Source organism: Astyanax mexicanus, chromosome 12, assembly GCF_023375975.1.
Source record: "Astyanax mexicanus isolate ESR-SI-001 chromosome 12, AstMex3_surface, whole genome shotgun sequence".
Taxonomy (NCBI): Eukaryota; Metazoa; Chordata; class Actinopteri; order Characiformes; family Acestrorhamphidae; genus Astyanax; species Astyanax mexicanus.
In genome coordinates this window covers 46,614,813-46,637,883 of record NC_064419.1, presented here as the reverse complement: position 1 = coordinate 46,637,883, position 23,071 = coordinate 46,614,813, and the positions used below count along the sequence as shown (strand labels likewise).

General features: G+C 35.2%; 1 protein-coding gene across 2 annotated transcripts in view; it reads left to right on the top strand.

Moving 5' to 3' along the window:
• Nucleotides 1-23,071, top strand: part of faf1 (Fas (TNFRSF6) associated factor 1) — a 163,029-nt gene that overhangs the window by 123,207 nt on the left and 16,751 nt on the right. For both annotated transcript variants that reach the window (XM_049486053.1, XM_049486052.1), the window contains exons 16-18: nt 3,335-3,415; nt 3,521-3,598; nt 14,677-14,892. In XM_049486053.1, the coding sequence (XP_049342010.1) occupies nt 3,335-3,415; nt 3,521-3,598; nt 14,677-14,892 (375 nt within the window). The remainder of the gene's footprint in view (nt 1-3,334; nt 3,416-3,520; nt 3,599-14,676; nt 14,893-23,071) is intronic.

Sequence of the window (23,071 nt, the reverse complement as noted above, 5' to 3'; positions counted from 1 at the left end):
GATAATAATATAATGATAAATGATAAAAATGAATAATAATAATTAATTGGACTAAAATTCGAAAATCGATTATTATATGTCATAGATATAACAGTAGAAAGCTGTGTGAAGGCCAATAAATAAAATCTTAATTGATCATTGTCATTTATTATTTAAATAATGGGAATTTATGATTTGGCAGCTCTGTGGCCTCAAGCCCCATTAAGTATTTTTTTCTGTATTAGCTACAGGCTAAAGCTAAAGCTAAAACCTCTATAACAGTACAGTCTGTGGATGTGATTAATGTATTGCGCTGGCTGGGAGAGGGGAATGTGAGGTGATTTAGAGAGAGTCGGGGTGCTATAAGGGTAATGGAGCAGAGATAATAGCTCTTCAGATTCTCCTGCATGTCCTGTAGATGCCTTCTTCAGACAGGAAGTGACTCATGATGACCTGTGGGTGTCTGTCTGTCTGGACAACACAAACACACTGTCTGCGGCTCTGATACTGACGACCAGCTGATATAACCAGACTGCGTCTATTCATCTACCATCATCACTACAACATTCCTGTCTGTGTAACTTAGTCCCATGCAGGGACGGTTATAAGGGGGGGGGGGGGGGGGGGGGGACTGAGGGGGCATTTGCCCCCCAAAGCTCAATGCGAGCAAAGACTGTTTTTTAAATTATCTCTGAAAAAAAATCTCTGGACCAGTCACAAAAATGTATTTTGCTAACAGCTAATCTCTCCTAAAATGGACATAACTTGAAATCCCACTGCATGTATTTCATGGATGTTTTATTCAATAAATATACACTGTAGGAAACGTAATGCATCGTTTTCTGTTGAAGAGCAAAGCAGTCTAGAACCGGGGCTGTCCCCATGTCTTCTTTTCTAGCTAATAATAATAATAATAAATGAAAATACCATTTACTTTAGCTTTTATTTGATTGCAGAGTTTAGTTGAGCATTATTTAGATAAAGTGACTGATTATAAAGTATATTAGTGACACACAGTAAAACAAGATCATATAATTAAGCAATAATACATTTAAGGTTTGTGCTATAATGTGTAATATTGGCACTGCTGTGCTGCGGTCATAGATCAGCAATTATTGCGATTATACCACAGTTCAATTATGGCTGTTTATTGAAAGATTTTAAAGAGTTAAGGAAGATGAGAAAATAGGATCTGTTTGGTTATAAAAACTCAGCAAGTTAAAATAGTTCCTTTGTTGCTCTGTTTGTAGCTGCGCTATTTGGTTTGTAAGCGCTGCACCGTTGCTAGGTTACCTGTATGTGTTGGAGTAATACATGGAGAGCTTCGGTTACAGTGCATTACCAGCTGATAATGGCACTCATAGAATGCCTCTCAGCCAATCACATTGCAGCATCAGAACTAACTGTGGTATAATTCATAATATTGCGAAGAAAACAATTTCATATTCATAAATTTTCAGAAAGAGTTAAAGAGTTCAGAAATGCATCTTAGCATCATGTTCTCCTCCACCAGTCTTACACGCTGCTTTTGGATAACTTTATGCTGCTTTACTCCTGGTGCAAAAATTCAAGCAGTTCAGTTTGGTTTGTTGATCAGCTTGTGATCATCCATCTTCCTCTTGATTATAATCCAGAGGTTTTTAAGTTATCATATTTTTTTCCATAGCTCTATACATTTAATATAACAGTAAATATAACCGTAATATAACGCAATAAAAAACAGACAGTAGGTTTTGTTTAGCCTGCAGTAACATTGTTCTGTATATGAATGATTTCAGGTTTTTTTTTTTTTGTGTTTATCTCTGGTCTCTTTGATCTCCCACCCTGATCCCAGTTTCCCATCCTCCTCCCCACTCGTCTGTACCCACACTCTTTCTTTCCCATCCCTCCTTCACACAGTTTCAGCCTGTGGAACAGACCTGCCTGCTTTTCAGCAGCTCAGAGACAATAGAAAGGTCCTGACCACACAGAGGCAACAGTAGAGTTTTCAGTGCTTCACAGCTCAGCAGGTCGACGTGCAGCTGGGTGGCCCCTAACAAACACTCAGCTCTCCAATAGACACACGCACACAATGGAATAAAAGGGCCGCTAGTGTATGTAGAGGAACCCATATGATACTCTTTCAGTCTTCTTCAGTCTCTCCGTTTGTCGTTCGGATGTTTTCTTTGTTAGTAATGCAGATCAAAGCGCTTTGTTCATCTCTGCTGAATCGATTACTGTGTTCGCTTCAGGTTTAGATGTGGTCCAACATCAGGAAGCCAGTTGTTCCTCATGTGGCGACATAATTAATCCCTTCCAGAGAGGAAAAAATGCATGAATGAACCTTTTATCACTGAAAAATCGGTCATTTCACTTATTTACCTTATTTATTTTAAGTTAGAATTGTGCACACCTCCATGAAGGAAGAAATAAAACTCTAAATAATGCACATTTTGTTTTTGTAAAGTATATAAAAACATATAAAATGTAAAATAAATAAAAAGGTCATTGTAAAAGTAAAGTCAAATCAATCAGTCAACCTTTATTTATTTTCAAACATTCAGGGTGACCTTCATTTACAATATTTCCGAGCATTTACAACATTAAAGGGATTGAAAACATTTAATAATATAAAATAAAAATAAAAGAAGTACTAATTTTAAATCAACATTCAATATATATAAATAAAATATGTATGTAAAACAGAAAATTCTAAAATACAATAAAAAACAAATTGACACATAAAAAGTAATAAAGTTTGAAATATAAAAAAGTAGAAAGATAATAGTAAAAGTTAAGTAAAATGTTAAGAATGATAAAAATTGATAAAATAGTAGATCTAAGAACAAGAATGAAAATATAAAAAATTAGAATGAAATTAGAATGATATAAAATGGAAAAAAGTAAAATCCTGATCCTAACATACTACTAGTCAAACCCCTATTTTTCCTCTTTATTTTTGGCATTTAAGCTCTTCAGGTCTGGTCAGGGGCGTAGCAGCAAATTCTGGGCCCTGTACACTCTCAATGTCAGTGGGCCCCTGTCCATGCCAGTACACAATGAACGTGGATTTTCATGGGCCCCTCTTTTTACTCGGGCCCTGTGTAGTCAGGTCCACTTTTCCCCCCACTACCACGCCCATGGGTCTGGTCAATAGCCAAAAATTATACAAGATCTACTGTAGAAAAAAATTGCAATTAACTGCCAGAGCCTTTAAATAAAGCAAATAAACTAAAAACAGAAAAAAATAATTGTAGTTCTTTAATGAGAAAAAAAGTACATTGTGAAAGTATGTCGTTAAAAAAACTGAAAAAAGAAGTTACAGTAAATAAAAAGTTAAGTATTATTATTATTTAACTGTTCTTTCTCTCCTCAGGACGAGCGCGAGGCCAGAGAAACGGTGAAGAGGGAGCAGGATGAAGCATATCGCTTATCTTTAGAAGCTGATCGTAAAAAGGTTTGTGAAGTAAACAGTCAAATTAATCATCAAATTAATAAATAAACTGATGGTTTTAGTCTGAGATCCTTTATTACTAAAAATTCATTTTATTCATTTTCACAGAGAGAAGCACAGGAACGAGAAGAGGCGGAGCAAGTACGCCAGGAGCGAATCAGGAAAGAGCAGGAAGAGGAAAGAGAGGTGAGGTTTGGTTTTGTTTTCTCACATGCTGGATATAAGGGCCAACGCACACTTCATACAATGAGAATAAGCAACACAAACACACTAAATACTTATAAAAAAATAACGTGACCGACCAAAAGAGGTGTTCTCAGTCTGGATCTGCTGAACTAGTAAAAGTGGCATTATTGTCAATAGTAGAAGTAAAAGTAGTAGTATTAATATTAGTTGTACTTGTAGTGGTAAAAATATTATTAGTAGTAAAATATTAGTAAAGGTAATTTTAGCATTTGTAGTAGTAAAAGTTGTTGTAGCATTAGTGTTAATTGTAGTAAAAATATTGTTAGTAGTAAAAGTAATATAGTAATAGTATTAGAAGTAGTTCTAGCATTTATGGTAAAAGTAATACTATTAAGTTGTAGTAGAAAAGTAGTAGTATTAGTTGTAGTAAATTGTAGTATTAAAAGTAGTAATATTAGTAGTTGTAGCAGTAAACGTAGTTTTATCATTAGTATTAGTTGTAGTTAAAGTTGTTGTAGCATTAGTATTAGTTGTAGTAAAAAGTATTATTAGTAGTAAAGTAGTAATAGTATTAGAAGTAGTTTTAGCATTAGTAGTAATAGTAGTTGTAGTAGAAATGTAGTAGTATTAGTTGTAGTAAATTGTAGTATTAAAAGTAGTAATATTAGTAGTTGTAGCAGTAAGCGTAGTTCTAGCATTAGTATTAGTTGAAGTAACAGTGGTTTTAGCATTAGTATTAGTTGCACTAAAAAGTATTAGCTAGTAGTAAAAGTAGTAATAGTATTAGAGGTAGTTCTAGCATTAGTGGTAAAAGTAGTAATATTAGTAGTTGTAGCAGTAAGCGTAGTTCTAGCATTAGTATTAGTTGAAGTAACAGTGGTTTTAGCATTAGTATTAGTTGCACTAAAAAGTATTAGTTAGTAGTAAAAGTAGTAATAGTATTAGAGGTAGTTCTAGCATTAGTGGTAAAAGTAGTAATATTAGTAGTTGTAGTAGTAAAATTCTAGTATTAGTTGTAGTAATATTAGTAGAAGTAGCAGTAGTAAAAGTATTATTATTAGTAGTATTATTAGTTGTAGTAAACGTAGTAGTATTAGTATTAAATGTAGTGGTTGTAGAAAAAGAATTAGTAGTAGTACAAGTATAATTATTATTAGTAGAAGTAGCAGTACTATTATTATTTGTAGTTGAAGTAGTAAAAGTAGTAGTAGCATTAAAACTAGTAGTATTAGAAGTAGTAGAAAAAGTATTATTAGTAGTAGTAGTAAAAGTTGTATTAGTATAGTAAAAGGAGTATTAGTAGTTGTATTAACACTAGTAAAAGTATTATCATTATTATTATTAGTAGTAGTAGTAATAGTTGTAGGATTAATATTATTATTAATAGTTGAAGTAGTAAAAGTAGTTGTAGTAGTAGTTGTAGGATTATTATTAGTTGTTGTAGTATTAATAGTATTACTAGTAGTTGTAGTAGTAAAAGTAGTAAACGTAGTTGTAGGATTATTATTATTATTAGTAGTAGTAATAGTAGTGGAAGTATTAGTAGTAAAAGCAGTTGTAGGATTATTATTAGTAGTAAATGTAGTAGTAATAGTAGTGGAAGTATTAGTAGTAAAAGTAGTAGTAATAGTAGTGGAAGTATTAGTAGTAAAAGCAGTTGTAGGATTATTATTAGTAGTAGTAGTAATAGTAGTGGAAGTATTAGTAGTAAAAGTAGTTGTAGGATTATTATTAGTAGTAAAAGTAGTAGTAATAGTAGTGGAAGTGTTAGTAGTAAAAGCAGTTGTAGGATTATTATTAGTAGTAGTAGTAATAGTAGTGGAAGTATTAGTAGTAAAAGTAGTTGTAGGATTATTATTAGTAGTAAAAGTAGTAGTAATAGTAGTGGAAGTGTTAGTAGTAAAAGTAGTTGTAGGATTATTATTAGTAGTAGTAGTAATAGTAGTGGAAGTATTAGTAGTAAAAGTAGTTGTAGGATTATTATTAGTAGTAGTAGTAATAGTAGTGGAAGTATTAGTAGTAAAAGTAGTTGTAGGATTATTATTAGTAGTAAAAGTAGTAGTAATAGTAGTGGAAGTGTTAGTAGTAAAAGCAGTTGTAGGATTATTATTAGTAGTAGTAGTAATAGTAGTGGAAGTATTAGTAGTAAAAGTAGTTGTAGGATTATTATTAGTAGTAGTAGTAATAGTAGTGGAAGTATTAGTAGTAAAAGTAGTTGTAGGATTATTATTAGTAGTAAAAGTAGTAGTAATAGTAGTGGAAGTGTTAGTAGTAAAAGCAGTTGTAGGATTATTATTAGTAGTAGTAGTAGTAATTGTGTAAAAGTGTAAATATATATCGTGTGAGATTAGAGTTGTAGTTTATTAAAGGTCTGAAGGTGAAGATGATGTATGTAGGTTATAGGACTGTTGAATAGGAGCTCATACAGCAGTTATAGCAGTTCTGTGCTGAGATACAATAGACTGAAATATAACCAGCCCTCAGATACAATACAGCACAGCTCATCTTCCACAGGGAGGGATGAGCTCTAAACACAATATACATTCAGCTAGAATGGCATACTCAGTTTGAGAGTGTAATTAAAGTGACATTTACTAATTTAACCAATTAAGCATACCATACACTCTCTATACACACACACACACACACACACACACACACATCACACTGTACATGTTATGACACACATGACAGGTAACATTGTTCCATAAATGACATAATTGCTATCCATTAGTAGGATCCCTCGGTGTTTGTCATACATAATGTAGTATTTTCCCATCTAATTTTCTTCTCACGAGTGCTGAACGATCGCTTCTGACAGCTGCATGTCACTTTCACTGAATTTGAAGAACATGATCAGATAGAGCTGCAGAAAGAGGAGGGTTTTTTTTAGTGGTCTTGAGTTATTTTAAGCATTTACACTACCGGGCAAAAGATTTAGAACAATTCTATTGTTTAGTCATCCAGTTTTTTTATTTTCTCATATTATTAATGACTTTTTACTGCAGTTCTTCACCTGTAAAACTAACTTTAGTTCTTTTCTTCACTGCTGTAAATGGAAATATGTTAATACGATAGGGAAGAAAATATAAATGCAATAAAAATGTCTAAAAAAGGTCAATAAGTGGGGGGTTTGGGTGGTGAGGCCAATGAATAATAGCCCTGGATTAAAAAAAAAAATAAAAAAATTGCACTGAACTGCCAGGGCCTTTAAGGGAAAAAAAAAAGTGAATTAAGTAAAAAGTAATGTTAGTATCGTAAAAAAAAATCGTTTAAATAGGAAGTGAAGTTTCAGAACACCCGTCAGACTAACTCTGATTCTAAATCTAATTCTAATTCTCTTCTCTGCTGAAACTGAGACTCAGTTCTTATCACGTTAATCTGAGCTAAAGGCTAAAGCTGCTGTTTCCATGTGGGTCAGCCAGACGTCTTCCAGACGTCTTTATTTGAAGGTGTAGGAAACAGTACTCACCGCTCTCTGACTTCATCTGTAATTTCTAATCTAAAGCAAAGAACTTCTACTTTTAATAGTTACAGAGTTCTCTGTGTTTTATCTGTGTCTTTTTCTAGTGATCATGATGAAAGTTTAAGAGTGTAAATGCTGTTTTTGTTTTAAAAAAAAAAAATCCCAAGATCAGTTTATTTCCACTGCAGCTTAACCAATTAATTGTTTGCTAGGATCCTTTTTACAAAATGCAGTATAGTTACCATAGACTAATATCTTTCTTTTTTTTTAATCATACTAATACTATTAATATATTCATTTTCCTATAATCACTCCTAGACAGGAGGTCAAAATGTAGACAAAAAATCAGGGATAAGGCCTTTTATCAGTGACTTAAACATCAAATTAGTGTGTATGACCACATAGAAAGACCAGCAATACAAACTAAACCTTTCTTTTATAAATATTTGGATATATCTATATAAGAAAACCTCTGGAATATAATCAAGAGGAAGATGGATGATCACAAACCATCAAACCAAACTGAACTGCTTGAATTTTTGCACCAGGAGTAAAGCAGCATAAAGTTATCCAAAAGCAGTGTGTAAGACTGGTGGAGGAGAACATGATGCCAAGATGTATAAAAAAAAACTGTGATTAAAAACCAACCAGGGTTATTCCACCAAATATTGATTTCTAAACTTTTAAAACTTTATGAATATGAACTTTGTGCATTATTTGAGGTCTGAAAGCTCTGCATCTTTTTTGTTATTTCAGCCATTTCTCACTTTCTGAATATAAATGCTCTAAATGAAAAATATATAATATTTTTATTTGGAATTTGTGAGAAATGTTGTACAATGTTGATTTTACTTAAGCATAAACCTATAAATATATATATATATATATATATATATATATATATATATATATATATATATATATATACACACTATAAGTTAGAATAGTAATAAATAAAACCATGTTTATGAAGTTCTTTACAAACTATCACCCTCTCATAAATATAAAGATCTCACCAGCTCTATTCTCAGCAGTTACAGATCCCTCCCTCAAAAGAAGTCTGAAGTGGTCTCTTAATTTTTTCCAGAGTTGTTATATAGTATATATATATTCTTATTCTACAGTATCGCCCAGCTCTAGTTCACAGGGGTCTAAGACTGCAAATAAGTGCTGACGGTTTTAGTCTCTGTTTTAGTTTTAGTCGCCTCATGGCTGCAAACCTGCTCCCTGCAGCCGGAGAAAGACGTCATTGTGCCGTTCTCTGCGCATACAAATGTTATTATTGTCCCTTTCTTGAATTGAAAAGCACATCACACAGGCTCATATTAAATCCCTGCCTCACAAAGGCAACACAACACGCATAAAACACACAAAGCAGACGCGTGTTTAGAGGGAAAGCTGATAACCGGGGCTTCCTGGCCCTCCCCGTGGCCTGTTTATTGTGTGTTTACTCGGTGATGGAGAGCTGCGCTGTGTGCTGATGTGAACCTGCTATGTGAGATGATTTGTCACATTAGTTAAACGGGTTTTAACAAAAGCGGCTGTGATTAGTACGATTATCCGGGGCCTGTTCTGTGGCCGGTTTTGCGTGCGATCCATTGCCATGGTGTAAAGCTGGTAAGAAACAGTGTATCTTCAGATATATGATCCCTCGCAATAGCTTACTTTAGCTTCATGTGAGCCCTTATGGATTAAGCTTTTAGTGTATACGGCATGTTGGAGAGAGAGGGGCATGCAGACAAAGGCCGTTGGGAGTAATTGTGGCAGGTCAGTTTGTGTGTGTGTGTGTGTTTAAGTGTGTGTGTGTTTTAATGAGACACACACAGAAAGACAGAGAAAAAGTGAGAGATGTTTTCTGAAGCTGCTGCTCACCTGCTGTCCGTAATGAACCCTAAGGGACTCTACTGAGCGCGCTCCCGAAGAAACGCACACACAGATAAAATCACCTGCACGCAGCACCTGCAGCAGCTATTTATTCTGCGGCGCTTCTTTAACAGACTGCACCGTCACGAATACCTGGCGACAATTTCACGCTGTTTTTCATGTGAATCCCCGCGCTGTGAAACGGGTGAAGTCACCTGTATTGTCTGTAAGTCCTGCGCCGCGGTTGCAGGCCTCACGCAGATGACATAATAATAAATCTGTTTGTGATCTTTAGACTCGAGCACAAAGCACACGAAGCACAATCGCAATTAACCTGCCCTGCTCTCCGTCTCTCTCAGGTAGCTGTCAGGTAGAAAGATTGTCAGATGTTAAAAGAAGGAGTCTGTGTGGCGTGTGGAGCGCAGCAGCTGCAGTATACTTTTCACACATCCACACATACACTTTGATTTTTTATCCCAAGCCTGATTTAAACCTTACATTCTTTTAAGTAAGTAGAGCATTAAAACTGAGCTTTTAAAAAATGTTTTTGTGCTGTTTAAATGAGTGAAATCTGTTCAGAATTATGTCCATTAACATTGCAACACTGAAGAAGCATAGACCTATTATTTACGAAATAATGTTTATTAAGAACAGATCTCTAAAAGATTAAAACACAAACAATGCGAACAATGATCCACAGATCAGTCCTAAACATCTGTAAATTAGGCTACAAGAATGATGTCTGAATTACTTTCCTCTAATCTAATATAATTTAACATGGATTAAGAATAGAATTTTTTTTTTTTATATTATAGTTTATGTGCACTTGTGAAACTTTGTGGTATTGTCATTGTAGCTTTATATAAAATAAAAATAGATTTTTTTATCTTAAATAAAAATAGCATTAATTATAAAATAATTTTAAAAATAATAATAAAAAAAACGCCTCCATCGCAGACTATTTTCTTGAGCCTGTACAGGCCCTAGGAAAGTAATGGGAAATCTCCGGTAGGTTCAGGTTCAGGCAGGAAATCTAAGCTTTAATACACATTCATTACTCTGTAGATAGAAGTATAAATACTAGTGTTTAATAAAATACTTCTGTAGAAGTTAAAGAAGTATCAACTCAAGCTTTTTACTCTTTTTTTAATTACTGTAAAAGTACTGGATTCAAAACTACTGCACACAAGCTAATACTTTATTTAAGTACTAAAATACAATACATAAGTATAAATGTTGGTTTAATTTTTACTAACTTCTACTCTACATTTTCACACAGTTATCAGAACTTTCTACTCCTTACATTTAAAAAAATAAAAACAGCCTCGTTACTCCTATTTCATTTCAGCTCGTTTGGATTCTCATCGATCAATAAAACCCCTATCCAGATAAATCTCTCCATCCAGATAGAGTGAATCTGAATCCCCCCCCCCCAACACTTTTACTTAAAGAGTAAAAAGCTTGAGTTGATGCTTCAACTTCTATAGAAGTATTTTATTGAACTCTAGTATCTATACTTCTACCTACAGAGTAATGAATAACGTAGATAAAAATACAGGGGCCTTAAAATGACGTCTGTTTGTGATTTTAGACTCTCTGGTCGATGGGCTCGATTTCTCCTCCGTCAGGTAGAAAGATTGTCAGATATTAAGGGAGTCTGTGTGGCGTGTGGTGTGCAGCAGCTGCAGTAGACAGTGTGTGTTTGTGTGTTTTTATATATATATATATATGTGTGTGTGTGTGTGTGTGTGTGTGTGTGTTTGGATGTGCACTACAACTGCGTTTCATTTCTCTTACATTGTGTATGAATAAACAAAGAGACATGATGCTCTCCACCTGGAGTTTGGCCAAGTACACACACACACACACACACACACACACGTGCTAACGTTTGTGCTCACAGTGTGTAACAATAGACTGAGGGACACAGTGCAGGGAAAGAGAGGAAGTGCTCTCTGTGATTGAGGCTCTTTTGTGTCCTCTGAGGATGAAAGGAAGAGGGGAGTAGTGATGTCATCATTGTGTCTCATGTCAGGTGCTACACACACACACACACACACACATATAGAGACACACACATATAGAGAGACACACACATAGATAGAGAGACACACACACACACACACACACACACACAGATACATTTGTAGATCTTTGCCTCTGCCTGTCTATGTCTCTGTCTATCTCTGTCTCTGTCTGTCTCTCTGTCTGTTTCTGTCTGTCTCTGTCTGTCTCTGTTTCTCTCTGTCTCTTTCTGTGTCTGTCTGTTTCTTTGTCTGTCTGTGTCTCTGTCTCTGTCTCTCTGTCTAAGTCTCTGTCTCCGTGTCTGTATCTGTGTTTGTCTATGTCTCTTTGCCTGTCTATGTCTGTGTTTGTCTCTCTATCTAAGTCTCTGTGTCTGTCTCTAAGTACGTCTCTGTCTGTCTCTATGTACATGTCTCTATGTACATGTCTCTTTGTCTGTCCATGTCTCTTTTGTCTGTCTGTCTCTTTTGTCTGTCTATGTCTCTGTCTGTCTCTGTTTCTCTCTGTCTCTATCTGTGTCTGTCTGTTTCTTTGTCTGTCTGTGTCTCTGTTTCTGTCTCTCTGTCTAAGTCTCTGTCTCCGTGTCTGTATCTGTGTTTGTCTCTCTGTCTCTTTGCCTGTCTATGTCTGTGTTTGTCTCTCTATCTAAGTCTCTGTGTCTGTCCATGTCTCTTTGTCTGTCTATGTCTCTGTATCTGTCTCTCTGTCCAAGTCTATGTCTCTGTGTCTGTCCCTGTGTCCATCGCTGTGTCTTTCTGACTGTCTCTCTATATCTTTGTATGTCTGTGTCTGTGTGTCTCTCTCTCTCTGTCTCTGTGTCTGTCAATGTCTCTCTGTCGTTACTCAACATTATTGTGTCCTATTTGTCATTGTAAGCCTGTTTAATGCCACTGTTATAATGATAATAGTATAATAGTTCCAATACATATTTTAAAGAGCATCGTATGTTTGTTTTATTAAGGTAATTCAGACATTTTTTTAATAAACTAAATATTAATAAAAAGTAAATTCACACGCAGGCATATTCATATTAATGTTAATGGGCTCTGTTTGCTAGGAGAATATAATGGGCAATATTGAGGTCAGCTAAATTATTGAGGTCATGTCCAAATATTGTAAGAAATAATCAATAACGTAATAATCATATCCGGTCTGTAGCTGTCAGTCAGTCAGTCAGTCAGTCTCTCTTTCTGTCTGAAATGCATGACAAGTTCAAGAATACACTACTGCAACAAAATGAGAATTTTATTTTATTATATCATACGATATGATATTGCTAATATACTCCTAACTGAGATATTAAAAAATACAATAATTTTATCAGATTTGTAACAGAAGTCAATGATCCAGAAAGTCATGATTCTAATAATAATAATGCTCTCCAAATATCTCCATATATCCAGGATTAAAGTAAAATAAATGATACAGGACAGATATAATCTGCCTCTAGGCAAGGCAAGTTTATTTATATAGCACCTTTCATACACATCGGTGATTTAAAGTGCTTTACAAATGAGAAAATGCAGAGAGAAGTGAAATAAAAAAAAATTTAAAAGCATAACAGTCAAAATGGAAATAAAAACTAAACTAATAATAAAGCATGACTGATTCAAACACGATTAAAACAAAAAGAAGCGAAATTAAAAACATGTAAAAGAACAACAAGGAATTAAAAATAAAAATAAAATAAGAATAAAACATGATTCACAAGTGATGTAGTTCTCTAGTAGATATGTAACGGGAAAAGAGAACAGTGTGAATTTTTATTTTGCTAAAAACAGAAAAAAGTAGTACCCTGATGTGAAAATTAGGGGTGGGTGATATGGAACGATATTTCAGGATATAATATCGTTCACCATATTCAAAAATGTTGGCGATATTATAGTGTACGTTACGATATGGCTCACCCCTGTTGTGGATATTTAATTCATATATATATATATATATATATATATATATTGTATCAATTCTTGTCCAAAGTCAGAGCATGTACTCTTAATATACACACACACACACACACACACACACACACACACACAGTGCGGGGGGTAGAGCATGGGTCTGGGGGGACGCCGCTCGGCCCCTGGCGGCCCCTTCCTGCGTGCTCTTACCTGAGGGACAGGGCCGGCACGCGCGCACACACGCGTCCAGCAGCTGCTAATGAGCTACTGTTGTACACTTTGATGAAATATAATTGCATTACGGTGGGTAAATAAAGGCGGCGCATGTTGTCACAGCATATGCTACCCAGTGTCACAACAGGAACAACAAGCTGGAGGTGAAAAGCCCTGAGGACCAGCAGGTCCTGCTCTCAACCACTGGAGACCCAGCTCACCCCCCCCCCCCCCCTCCTCCAGCCCCCTTCCCCCACTCACAATCACTGCTCTACCTGCAGCAGGTTTCACACACATAGCCCTTACGTTTTTATTTATATTAAATGCTTGATATGTTTATTCATGTTTTATTATGTATTAGTGGTTATGTATTTATAGAACAGTGCTTATAATAATAAATCATTACCCTATCTCTTATCTTATATCATCTTAATTAGTGGATCCTTACGACATAGTAGCCTTTTATTAGTCAGTCATCTTTTATTTAAACTTTTAAATACATTTAGGTTGACCCTCGTTTACAATGTGGCTGAGCCATATATAAGATATTAAGAATACCCCCATTTTTCCCCTTTATTTTTGCAATTTAAGCTCATAATTTTGCAGTAATCTGCCAGGGCCTTTAAACAAAAAAACAAACTAAAATAAAAGCTCAAAAAAGTAATTTTAGTATTGTAAAAAAATATATATATATATATATATTGCCATTTAAGCTCTTCAGGTCCAGCCAATAACCAGAAAATTTGTACTCGATTCAGTGTATAAGATTTTGCTGTAATCTGCCAGGGCCTTTAAGTAAAACAAAAAATAAAAACTAATAAAAAAGTAATTTTAGTATTGCTAAAAAAAAAAAAAAAAAAAAAATTGCTGTTTAAGCTTTTGAGGTCCAGCCAATAACCAGAAATGGTACAAAATCCAGTGTACAAGATTTTGCCGTAATCTGCCAGGGTCTTTAGGTAAAATAAAATAAAGACTGAAAAAAGTAATTTTATTATCATATTGTAAAAGTATATTGTTTAAAAAAATCTAACATTTATTTAGTTAACAGCTTAAAGCTGGTTAGTAGCAATTGAAATAAACGTTGCTTTGAAAATGGATTTCTCTACTGCAGCATTTACACACTAACACACAGCACATTCACACTTTCATCATCATACCTAGAAAAAGACCCAGAAACACAGAGAACTCTGTAACTATTAAAAGTGGAAGTCTTTTCTTTACACCAGTTTCCTACACCTTCAAAAGACTCTTGGAAACTGGAGAAAAAACTGCTACAGGAAGATTCACGTCTGGCTGACCCACATGGAAACAGCAGCTTTAGCCTTTAGCTCAGATTAACGTGATTAATAAGGACTGAGTCTCAGTTTCAGCAGAGAAGAGAAGAATTAGAATTAGAGTTAATCTGACAGGAGAAGAACTGCTGTAATAAAGTCACTGATAAGATGAAGAAGTAGTCTGGATCATACAGCCCTGCAGCTACTGAACTACTAAACTATATGAGTGTTTTAAAATCAGTGTTTAGTCCGATAGTGTATATTATTAATGTAGTGTGAATGCACAGTCCTGTGAGCTGGTATATGTAATTTTCTGTGTGCTGGGTTTGTCTGCAGGCGATTCGTCTGTCGCTGGAGCAGACCCTGCCGCCGGAGCCGAAGGAGGAGGAAGGAGAGCCGGTCAGTAAGCTGAGGATCCGGACGCCCAGCGGAGAGTTTCTGGAGAGGCGTTTCCTGGGAAGCTGCAAGCTGCAGGTCCTCTTCGACTTCGTGGCGTCTAAAGGCTATCCATCAGACGAATTCAAAATCCTCACCACCTTCCCCCGCAGAAATGTGAGTCTACACACACTCACACACATTTCCGATACCGGTACTGCTTCGATACTTTGAATCCTGTACCGATTCCCAAATGATACATTTTTCTATATCTTTTTCTTAATTGTAACCAAAAAATACAAAAAGCGATGATTACACAAAAACACAAAACTTATTTATTTAACAACCAATCTCTCTTTCTCATACGTTTGGATCTAGATAGATAGATGGATACTTTATTGCTCCCCGAGGGGAAATTCTAGACATCCAGCAGCAGGTATAATACACAAAGTTACAAATTGAATACACAAAGTTACAAAATAAAATATATAAAAAATATAAAGATAAAGATATATATAAATACAATCAAATAGAAAATAGAATGTACAATGTAAAATGTAAAAATACAGTCTTTAGTGTGTGTGTAATGTAGAATGGAGGTAGTGCAGTTGAACAATAGACAGTGAACACCAGTTGATGTGCATAAAGTGAGGATAACTGATGTCAGCGATACAGAAAGTGCAAATACACAGTTATATAGAGATTTAAACTCAGCAGTATATAAAGATTTAAATTCAGCAGTGCAAAAGATAAGTAAACAGTAGGTGAATGAACTAGTGAATGAACTACTAGTGCAAAATAGGGTAGAACTATAAAAATAGTGTTATTGGATCTTGTTGGAACAGTGAGCATTTATTTGTGTTGCTTTATTAAAAACAAAAATAAGAGCGTGTCATTTTTACCATACTTACCACACTCTCCACATTTATGCTCATATCATTCAAAGTATTGAAAATAGGCACCAATTTTTTTTTTATTTTTATTTTTTTTTTTTAATAACCTTTCAATACTCTGTCAGTACCGAGACATTTCGGTCGGTACCTTTTTTGGTATCAAATTTCGATACCCAGCCCTACTCCTCATAATCACACTCCTTACCAACCGTCTCACAGGTTAAAGAAAAATGGATTATTATAACATATTTAAAGAGACATGAAACACTGCCGAAGGCGAGGTGTGAAAGTGAACCTTTTTCTCGTTCTTCACCCTATAAAATGTATACTATACCCAGTATTACTACACCCAGGGACAATACAAAAGTGCCCCCCGCTTTGCATTGATTTTTGGTTTGGATTTTATTATTTATTGAGGAAATAAATTACTGTAGGCTCGTAGTTTATGTTAGTGAGGCGTTCGGGAACCAAATTCGTGATGTCACTTTCAGCGCTGGGACAAGATGTCGCTGCCCTTGCTTAAAAAAATGACATTTAGATTGCTCATTATTTTAATTCAGTTTCACTGACAACAGTTAAACTTATAAAATTTGTTAGAGTGAAAATACATCTTGTGAATTCTACTAAGTACTTGAAGTGTTTCATGTCCCCTTTAAAATTAATGAATGTAAAGCATGTTAATATATGTGTTTTCCCTTATATCAGAAATGGATAGATTTTTTCTCCCCCCAAAAAAACCATCACAGAAACTGTTCCAAAACCCTGTTTTGATCAGACAGCCTTTTCTCTGTGTTTGCTGTGTTTCTCTTTCACTTAATCAAAGTTTGTGTTAAGACTTCTGTTCAGAAATATCCTGCAGTTAGCAGCTTTACTGACCCCAGCTTTCACCTCAGTGTGGTCAGTCAGTCAGTGGTGAGCGGACGTGACCTTTCACCCAGCTCTGTGTAATTCTGTGTTAGTTCTGCAGTGTAGAGTTATTAGTTATTCTGCAGGCTGGACGAGTGGAGTTGATGATATTAGAACAGCTCCTTGCTGAGGCTCAATATCTCTTAATTCCTGTCCATCTGTGATGCAGTAATTACAGTACTGAGACAGGACTGCGCTGTCTTTGTGTGTGTGTGTGTGTGTGTGTGTGTGTGTGTGTGTGTGTGAGCGAGTGTTACAGCTCAGCAGGAAAAATAGAGTGTATAATTGTATAGTTAATCCCACCGTGTGGCTGGAGTTTGTTGCTCATCTTTAATCCCTTTGTGTTTGTGAGCGCAGGCTTGTGTGTGAATGCGCCTGTGCTGCAGGACTGTGCTGATACTCACTCTCACACACACCTGCACATTAATTAAAATTCATACAGAATTTTATGTGTTTCTTTGATTTTACCAAATTAAAAACCTCTGGAATATAATCAAGAGGAAGATGGATGATCCCAAGCCATCAAACCACCAAACTGAACTGCTTGAATTTTTGCACCAGGAGTAAAGCAGCATAAAGTTATCCAAAAGCAGTGTGTAAGACTGGTGGAGGAAAACATGATGCCAAGATGCATAAAAACTGTGATTAAAAACCAACCAGGGTTATTCCACCAAATATTGATTATTTCTGAACTCTTATAACTCTTTATGAATATGAACGTGTTGTTTTTTCTTTGCATTATTTGAGGTCTGAAAGCTCTGCATCTTTTTTGTTATTTCAGCCATTTCTCATTTTCTGTAAATAAATGCTCTAAATTACAATATTTTTATTTGGAATTTGGGAGAAATGTTTTCTGTAGTTTTTAGAATAAAACAACAATGTTCATTTTACTCAAACATAAACCTATAAACAGCAAAATCCGAGAAACTGATTCTCTTCTCTTAATTTTCTCCAGAGCTGTACATATATATATATATGAAAAACATGTATCTTGATTTTTGTACTTTAAAATGAAATTAACTTTTTTTTTTTATATACATTGACTTCCATTGAACCTTAACTATATACACTTGTCCCACTAGATTAGGCTCACATAGTTCACTTTATTACGTTTTTTAAGTCTAATCTATAAACCTAATTGTACTCTCAGGCCTTTTTAAATGTATTTACTAAGTTCTAACGACTTATCTGTATGTTTGGGGTTCATCTGAATCTTGTTTGCTGATGCTACCTTTAGTTACTTATCTTATATCTTATTTTTGTTTAGTCTTAGTGCATTTTATTGTTCGTACTTCTGTATTGTACAGCACTTTGGTTGGACCTTGTGGTTTTAAATGTGCTTTAGAAATTTGACTTGACTTTATTTTATTAATATTACTATTATTTCTTTCTATTTTTTTTTTTACATAAATTGCATTCATTTAACACAGTTTCTTTCATATCTACATATTATACATTTCATATAAATTTTTTTCGAGCATTTTTTGAGTTTTTGATTATAAGAACATGCCAGGGCATACAGTACATGCATTTAAAAGATACATTAGATACAGGTTAAATACACAGTGATGTAGGAAAGGCAGTAGCTGCAGTAGAAAAATATTTTACCTCCTCGTGTTTCGGGCTTGTTTGAATGCGCCTGTGTACCTGCACATTAATTAAAACCCATGCATCATTAATTAGGATGATTTTTTTTTAGTGTGTTATATTTTTTTTCTTTTTCTTTTTTTAACTTCTATCCACAAGTGCATCCGTAATTTGCAGAATATTAATTAGGATCCTCGGATGCAGGAAAGCGCACTGGCTACTTAGGATACAGTCAGCACATTTTCTCTTCTCTCTCTCTCTGTGTGTGTATGTGTGTGTGTGTGTGTGTGTGTGTGTGTTTTCCTGCCATGTTGTCATTAGAGAGCTGGGTGCGCACGCTCTGCGGCAGGTAGATAACGAGCACTGCACTTAACGACCTGACTAATTAACAGCATGGAAACAGAAATGGGCTTTCCATTAATCAGGAGAAGTGTGCAGGCCTGCCCAGACAGCATGCCTTCCCAGTCCAGCGGGACCGAGAGAAAGCCCCTGTGAAAACCTCGCACACATGTATACACACACAGATACACAATACATTCAGTAAAAAAAAAACACCAGTAAACACTCGGCCCACGCATATGGCCCCTGTCACAATACGCCACAACACTTTGTAGCTCTGCTTCTGCTGTTTCTACTGTTTAAATCACGACTGAACCTGAATCTGAGAGCAATTATACAGACTGATTTTAGTCTAAATAATGATTAAACAAGCAGGTGCTCATTGTTCTTTTAAGTATTGATTAAAAGAATAATAGGAAATAAAAGGAAAGTAAATTGTTAGACATCAAAGGAATTATTATTCGAATTATATATTTATTATATTATATTATATATTTGAATGCACAAAAACATTAAACAAAACTTCGAATAATAATTCCTTTGATGTCTAACAATTTACTTTCCTTTTATTTCCTATTATTCTTTTAATATATTTAATATATATATATATATATATATATATATATATATATATATATATATATATATATATACACACACACACATATATATAGAATATATATATTAGAATGCACAAAACATTAAATAAATCTTTGTCACTTTATCAATGTATGTATGTCTCATATATTCTCATCTTGTCATTAAATGCCTTAATAAAACTTATGAATCAACAGTTTAGAGATATATTTATATTAATAAAAGCTGCTCCAAACAATATTCCTGTCCCTGTCACAATACGGCACAACACATATTGTGTATGTTGTGTATTCTAAGGACAAGAAAGAAATGTATATTAGAAATATATATATGTATATAGGGCTACACCAAACTATTTTTTTTTATCAATTAATCTACTGTTTAATCATTTTTTGGTACCACTTTAAAATAAGACTACCTTTATAAAGGGTTTATAAATGGTTTACAAATAGTTTATTAATGGTTACTAATTAGATTGTAAATATCTTAAAAATCATTAATAATCAGTTATAACACATACGTAGAAAGGGCAACAATATAGATGGCTGTGGGTTCACTATTTGGTAAACAACAGGTCATTGTTGCCCTTTCTACGTATGTGTTATAACTGATTATTAATGATTTTCAAGGCATTTACAACCTAATTAGTAACCATTAATAAACTAATTGTAAACCATTTATAAACCCTTTATACAGGTAGTCTTATTTTAAAGTGGTACCCATTTTTTATCATCATTCTGAAGGGTTTATGTGTCTGCGTGCTCCTCAAATAAAATAAAAGCATAATAGTAAAATAATTAAAAGCATAAAAAGTATTTTTTGCACTGTGTTCTTGCACTCAAACACAGAGAAGATCCTGTTGTTCTTTAAATGTTGTTCTGAGTTCTTTTGTATATAACTTGACCTCCTGGATGAGTTCTTCATGCCCTTTTGGAGAAATTTTGTTCGGTCGGCCGGTCACTCCTGGGAAGGTTCACCAGTGTTCCATGTTTTCTCCATTAATGAATAATAATAGTGAATCACTGTGGTTCTCTGGAGTCTCAAAGCTTTGGAAATAAATGACTTTATAACCTTTTCCAGACTGATAGATGATCATTGAGTTTGTTTGGAGCATAATGTGCTGCTTTTTAAGATCTTTTATCTGCTTCATGTTGTCAGACAGGTTCTATTTAAGTCAGGGGTGTCCAAACTACGACCCGCGGGCCATTTGCGGCCCGTTTCCTTTTTTGGAGCGGCCCGCGAGGTATTTTAGAAATAGAATGAAAATTTTATAATGTGAGATTCAAAGTTTGAACGCTAGGTGTCAGAATCGGGACAAAGAGTCTAAAAGCGGAGAGGGTGCACATTTCTAGCGTAGAAAAACGGACCAAAGAGTCTAAAAGCGGAGAGGGTGTTCAGTTGTAGTGCAGAAAAAGGGCAGAAGAGTCTAAAAGTTGCCGTAATTAAGGAGTTTTATATTAAGAGACATCATGAAATCATCAATTTGAAAAATCTTAGTTTATACAACACTGTCAAAGATAGATAAAGATAGTAAGTCAAGTAAAATGGTGTGTAAATTAAAATATAATAAAGTATTATTTAAATAATGTATTATTTAAAGTGGTATATTTCATTATTTGTTTTATTACAGAGTCTGTGGCCCGTGACTTCAAATATATTTCTCCTTCTGGCCCCCAACAAAAAAAGCTTGGACACCCCTGCTCTAAGTGATTTCTTGATTCTACAGGTCTGGCAGTAATCAGGCCTGATTGTGGTCAGTAGTGAAATTGAACTCCAAATCTTATTTCCAAAAAATGTGATTAATCACAGTTAATTCCTTGGGTGTTGGATATATTTTTTCCCTTTTAATAAATAAAATCATCATTTAAAAACTGCTTTTTATATTAACTCAGGTTATCTTTGTCTGATATTAAAATGTGTTTGTTAATCTACTAAAAATAAGTAAGAAAAAAGCGAAAATAAAATAAATCTGTATGGTGCGAATACATTTTCACGGCAGTGTGTGTGTGTGTGTGTGTATGTGTGTGGTGAAAAGTGTACCCAGCGTACCCAGAGTGGAGCGCAGTAAGACTGGCAGTGTTTCTGAGTGTGAACACAGTGCCCAAGTTTAATCCTTTTCTTTCTGTCACTCCTTTCTCTCTCTCTCTCTTTTCTATCGCTCTCTCTCTTTCCTCTAATTAAAATCATCTCTTCCACAGACTCTCTCCATCCCTCCCTCAGGATTACAGCGTGGAGCACATTTGTAATCCTGCACAAATGTTTAAACTTCATCTCTCTCTCTCTCTCACTCTTTCTTTCTTTCTTTCTTTATTTCTCTCCCTCCCTCCCTCTCTTCTTCTCTCCGTACCAGAAAGCCAGGGATCTGCCAGCAGTAAGAGAGTAATTAAACAGAGAGAAAGAGAGAGAGAGGGTATATGAGGAAGAGAGATAGAGAGAGAGAGAGAGAGAGGGTATAAGAGGAAGAGAGATAGAGAGAGAGAGAGAGAGAGAGAGAGAGAGGCGATGTGAGGCTGGTTCTGCTGCTTCTTTCTCGGCTCCTGTTTGCTCTTTTCTTCTTCTGGAGCACCTGCACTCTTTAGGATAAAGTTGATGGAGGGATTAGTACTTTTTCTTCTTTCTATCTGCTTCTATCCATTCATCTGTCCTTTAATGCAATGCCAGCCTTCCATAGGCCACCATATCAGATTCTCATAAAATATATAAAATATAAGATAGCTCACCTCTTTGTCATAGCACTTTAACCTTTAAACAGTAATACACTGCCTGTCCACCTGTATTTAAGTAAGTAAATGATGTTGGTTGGTTGGTTGATGCTGCAGTTGATCTGCAGGTTTAGGTTCAGCAACAGTATGTGCTGAAAGAATGAGGTCAGCTGACTACCTGAATATACTGAATATAGACCAGGTTATTCCATCAATGGATTTATTTTTTCTTCCCTGATGAACACTCCTGAAGGCTTACGCTACCTCCCGGCCGCTGCGCTCCTCCAGTGAACGTCGCCTCATTTTACCAAACAAACATTCACACAAAGCAATCCAGACTGTTCTCATACAGAGTTCCCCAATGGTGGAACAAACTACCTTCCACTACCAGATCAGGAGAATCTCTCACTATCTTTAATAAACTCCTGAAGACAGAGCTCTTCAAAGAGCACTTACTCTCCTAACACCTATAACTAACTACCTTCAACTACCAGATCAGGAGAATCTCTCACTATCTTTAATAAACTCCTGAAGACTGAGCTCTTCAAAGAGCTCTTACTCTCCTAACACCTCTAACGAACTACCTTCTACTACCAGATCAGGAGAATCTCTCACTATCTTTAATAAACTCCTGAAGACAGAGCTCTTCAAAGAGCTCTTACTCTCCTAACACCTCTAACTAACTACCTTCTACTACCAGATCAGGAGAATCTCTCACTATCTTTAATAAACTCCTGAAGACAGAGCTCTTCAAAGAGCTCTTACTCTCCTAACACCTCTAACTAACTACCTTCTACTACCAGATCAGGAGAATCTCTCACTATCTTTAATAAACTCCTGAAGACAGAGCTCTTCAAAGAGCACTTATTCTCCTAACACCTCTAACTAACTACCTTCTACTACCAGATCAGGAGAATCTCTCACTATCTTTAATAAACTCCTGAAGACAGAGCTCTTCAAAGAGCACTTACTCTCCTAACACCTCTAACTAACTACCTTCTACTACCAGATCAGGAGAATCTCTCACTATCTTTAATAAACTCCTGAAGACAGAGCTCTTCAAAGAGCACTAACTCTCCTAACACCTCTAACTAACTACCTTCTACTACCAGATCAGGAGAATCTCTCACTATCTTTAATAAACTCCTGAAGACAGAGCTCTTCAAAGAGCTCTTACTCTCCTAACACCTCTAACTAACTACCTTCTACTACCAGATCAAGAGAATCTCTCACTATCTTTAATAAACTCCTGAAGACAGAGCTCTTCAAAGAGCACTTATTCTCCTAACACCTCTAACACACTAACTACTTCTAACCTCATTTCCTTCTTCC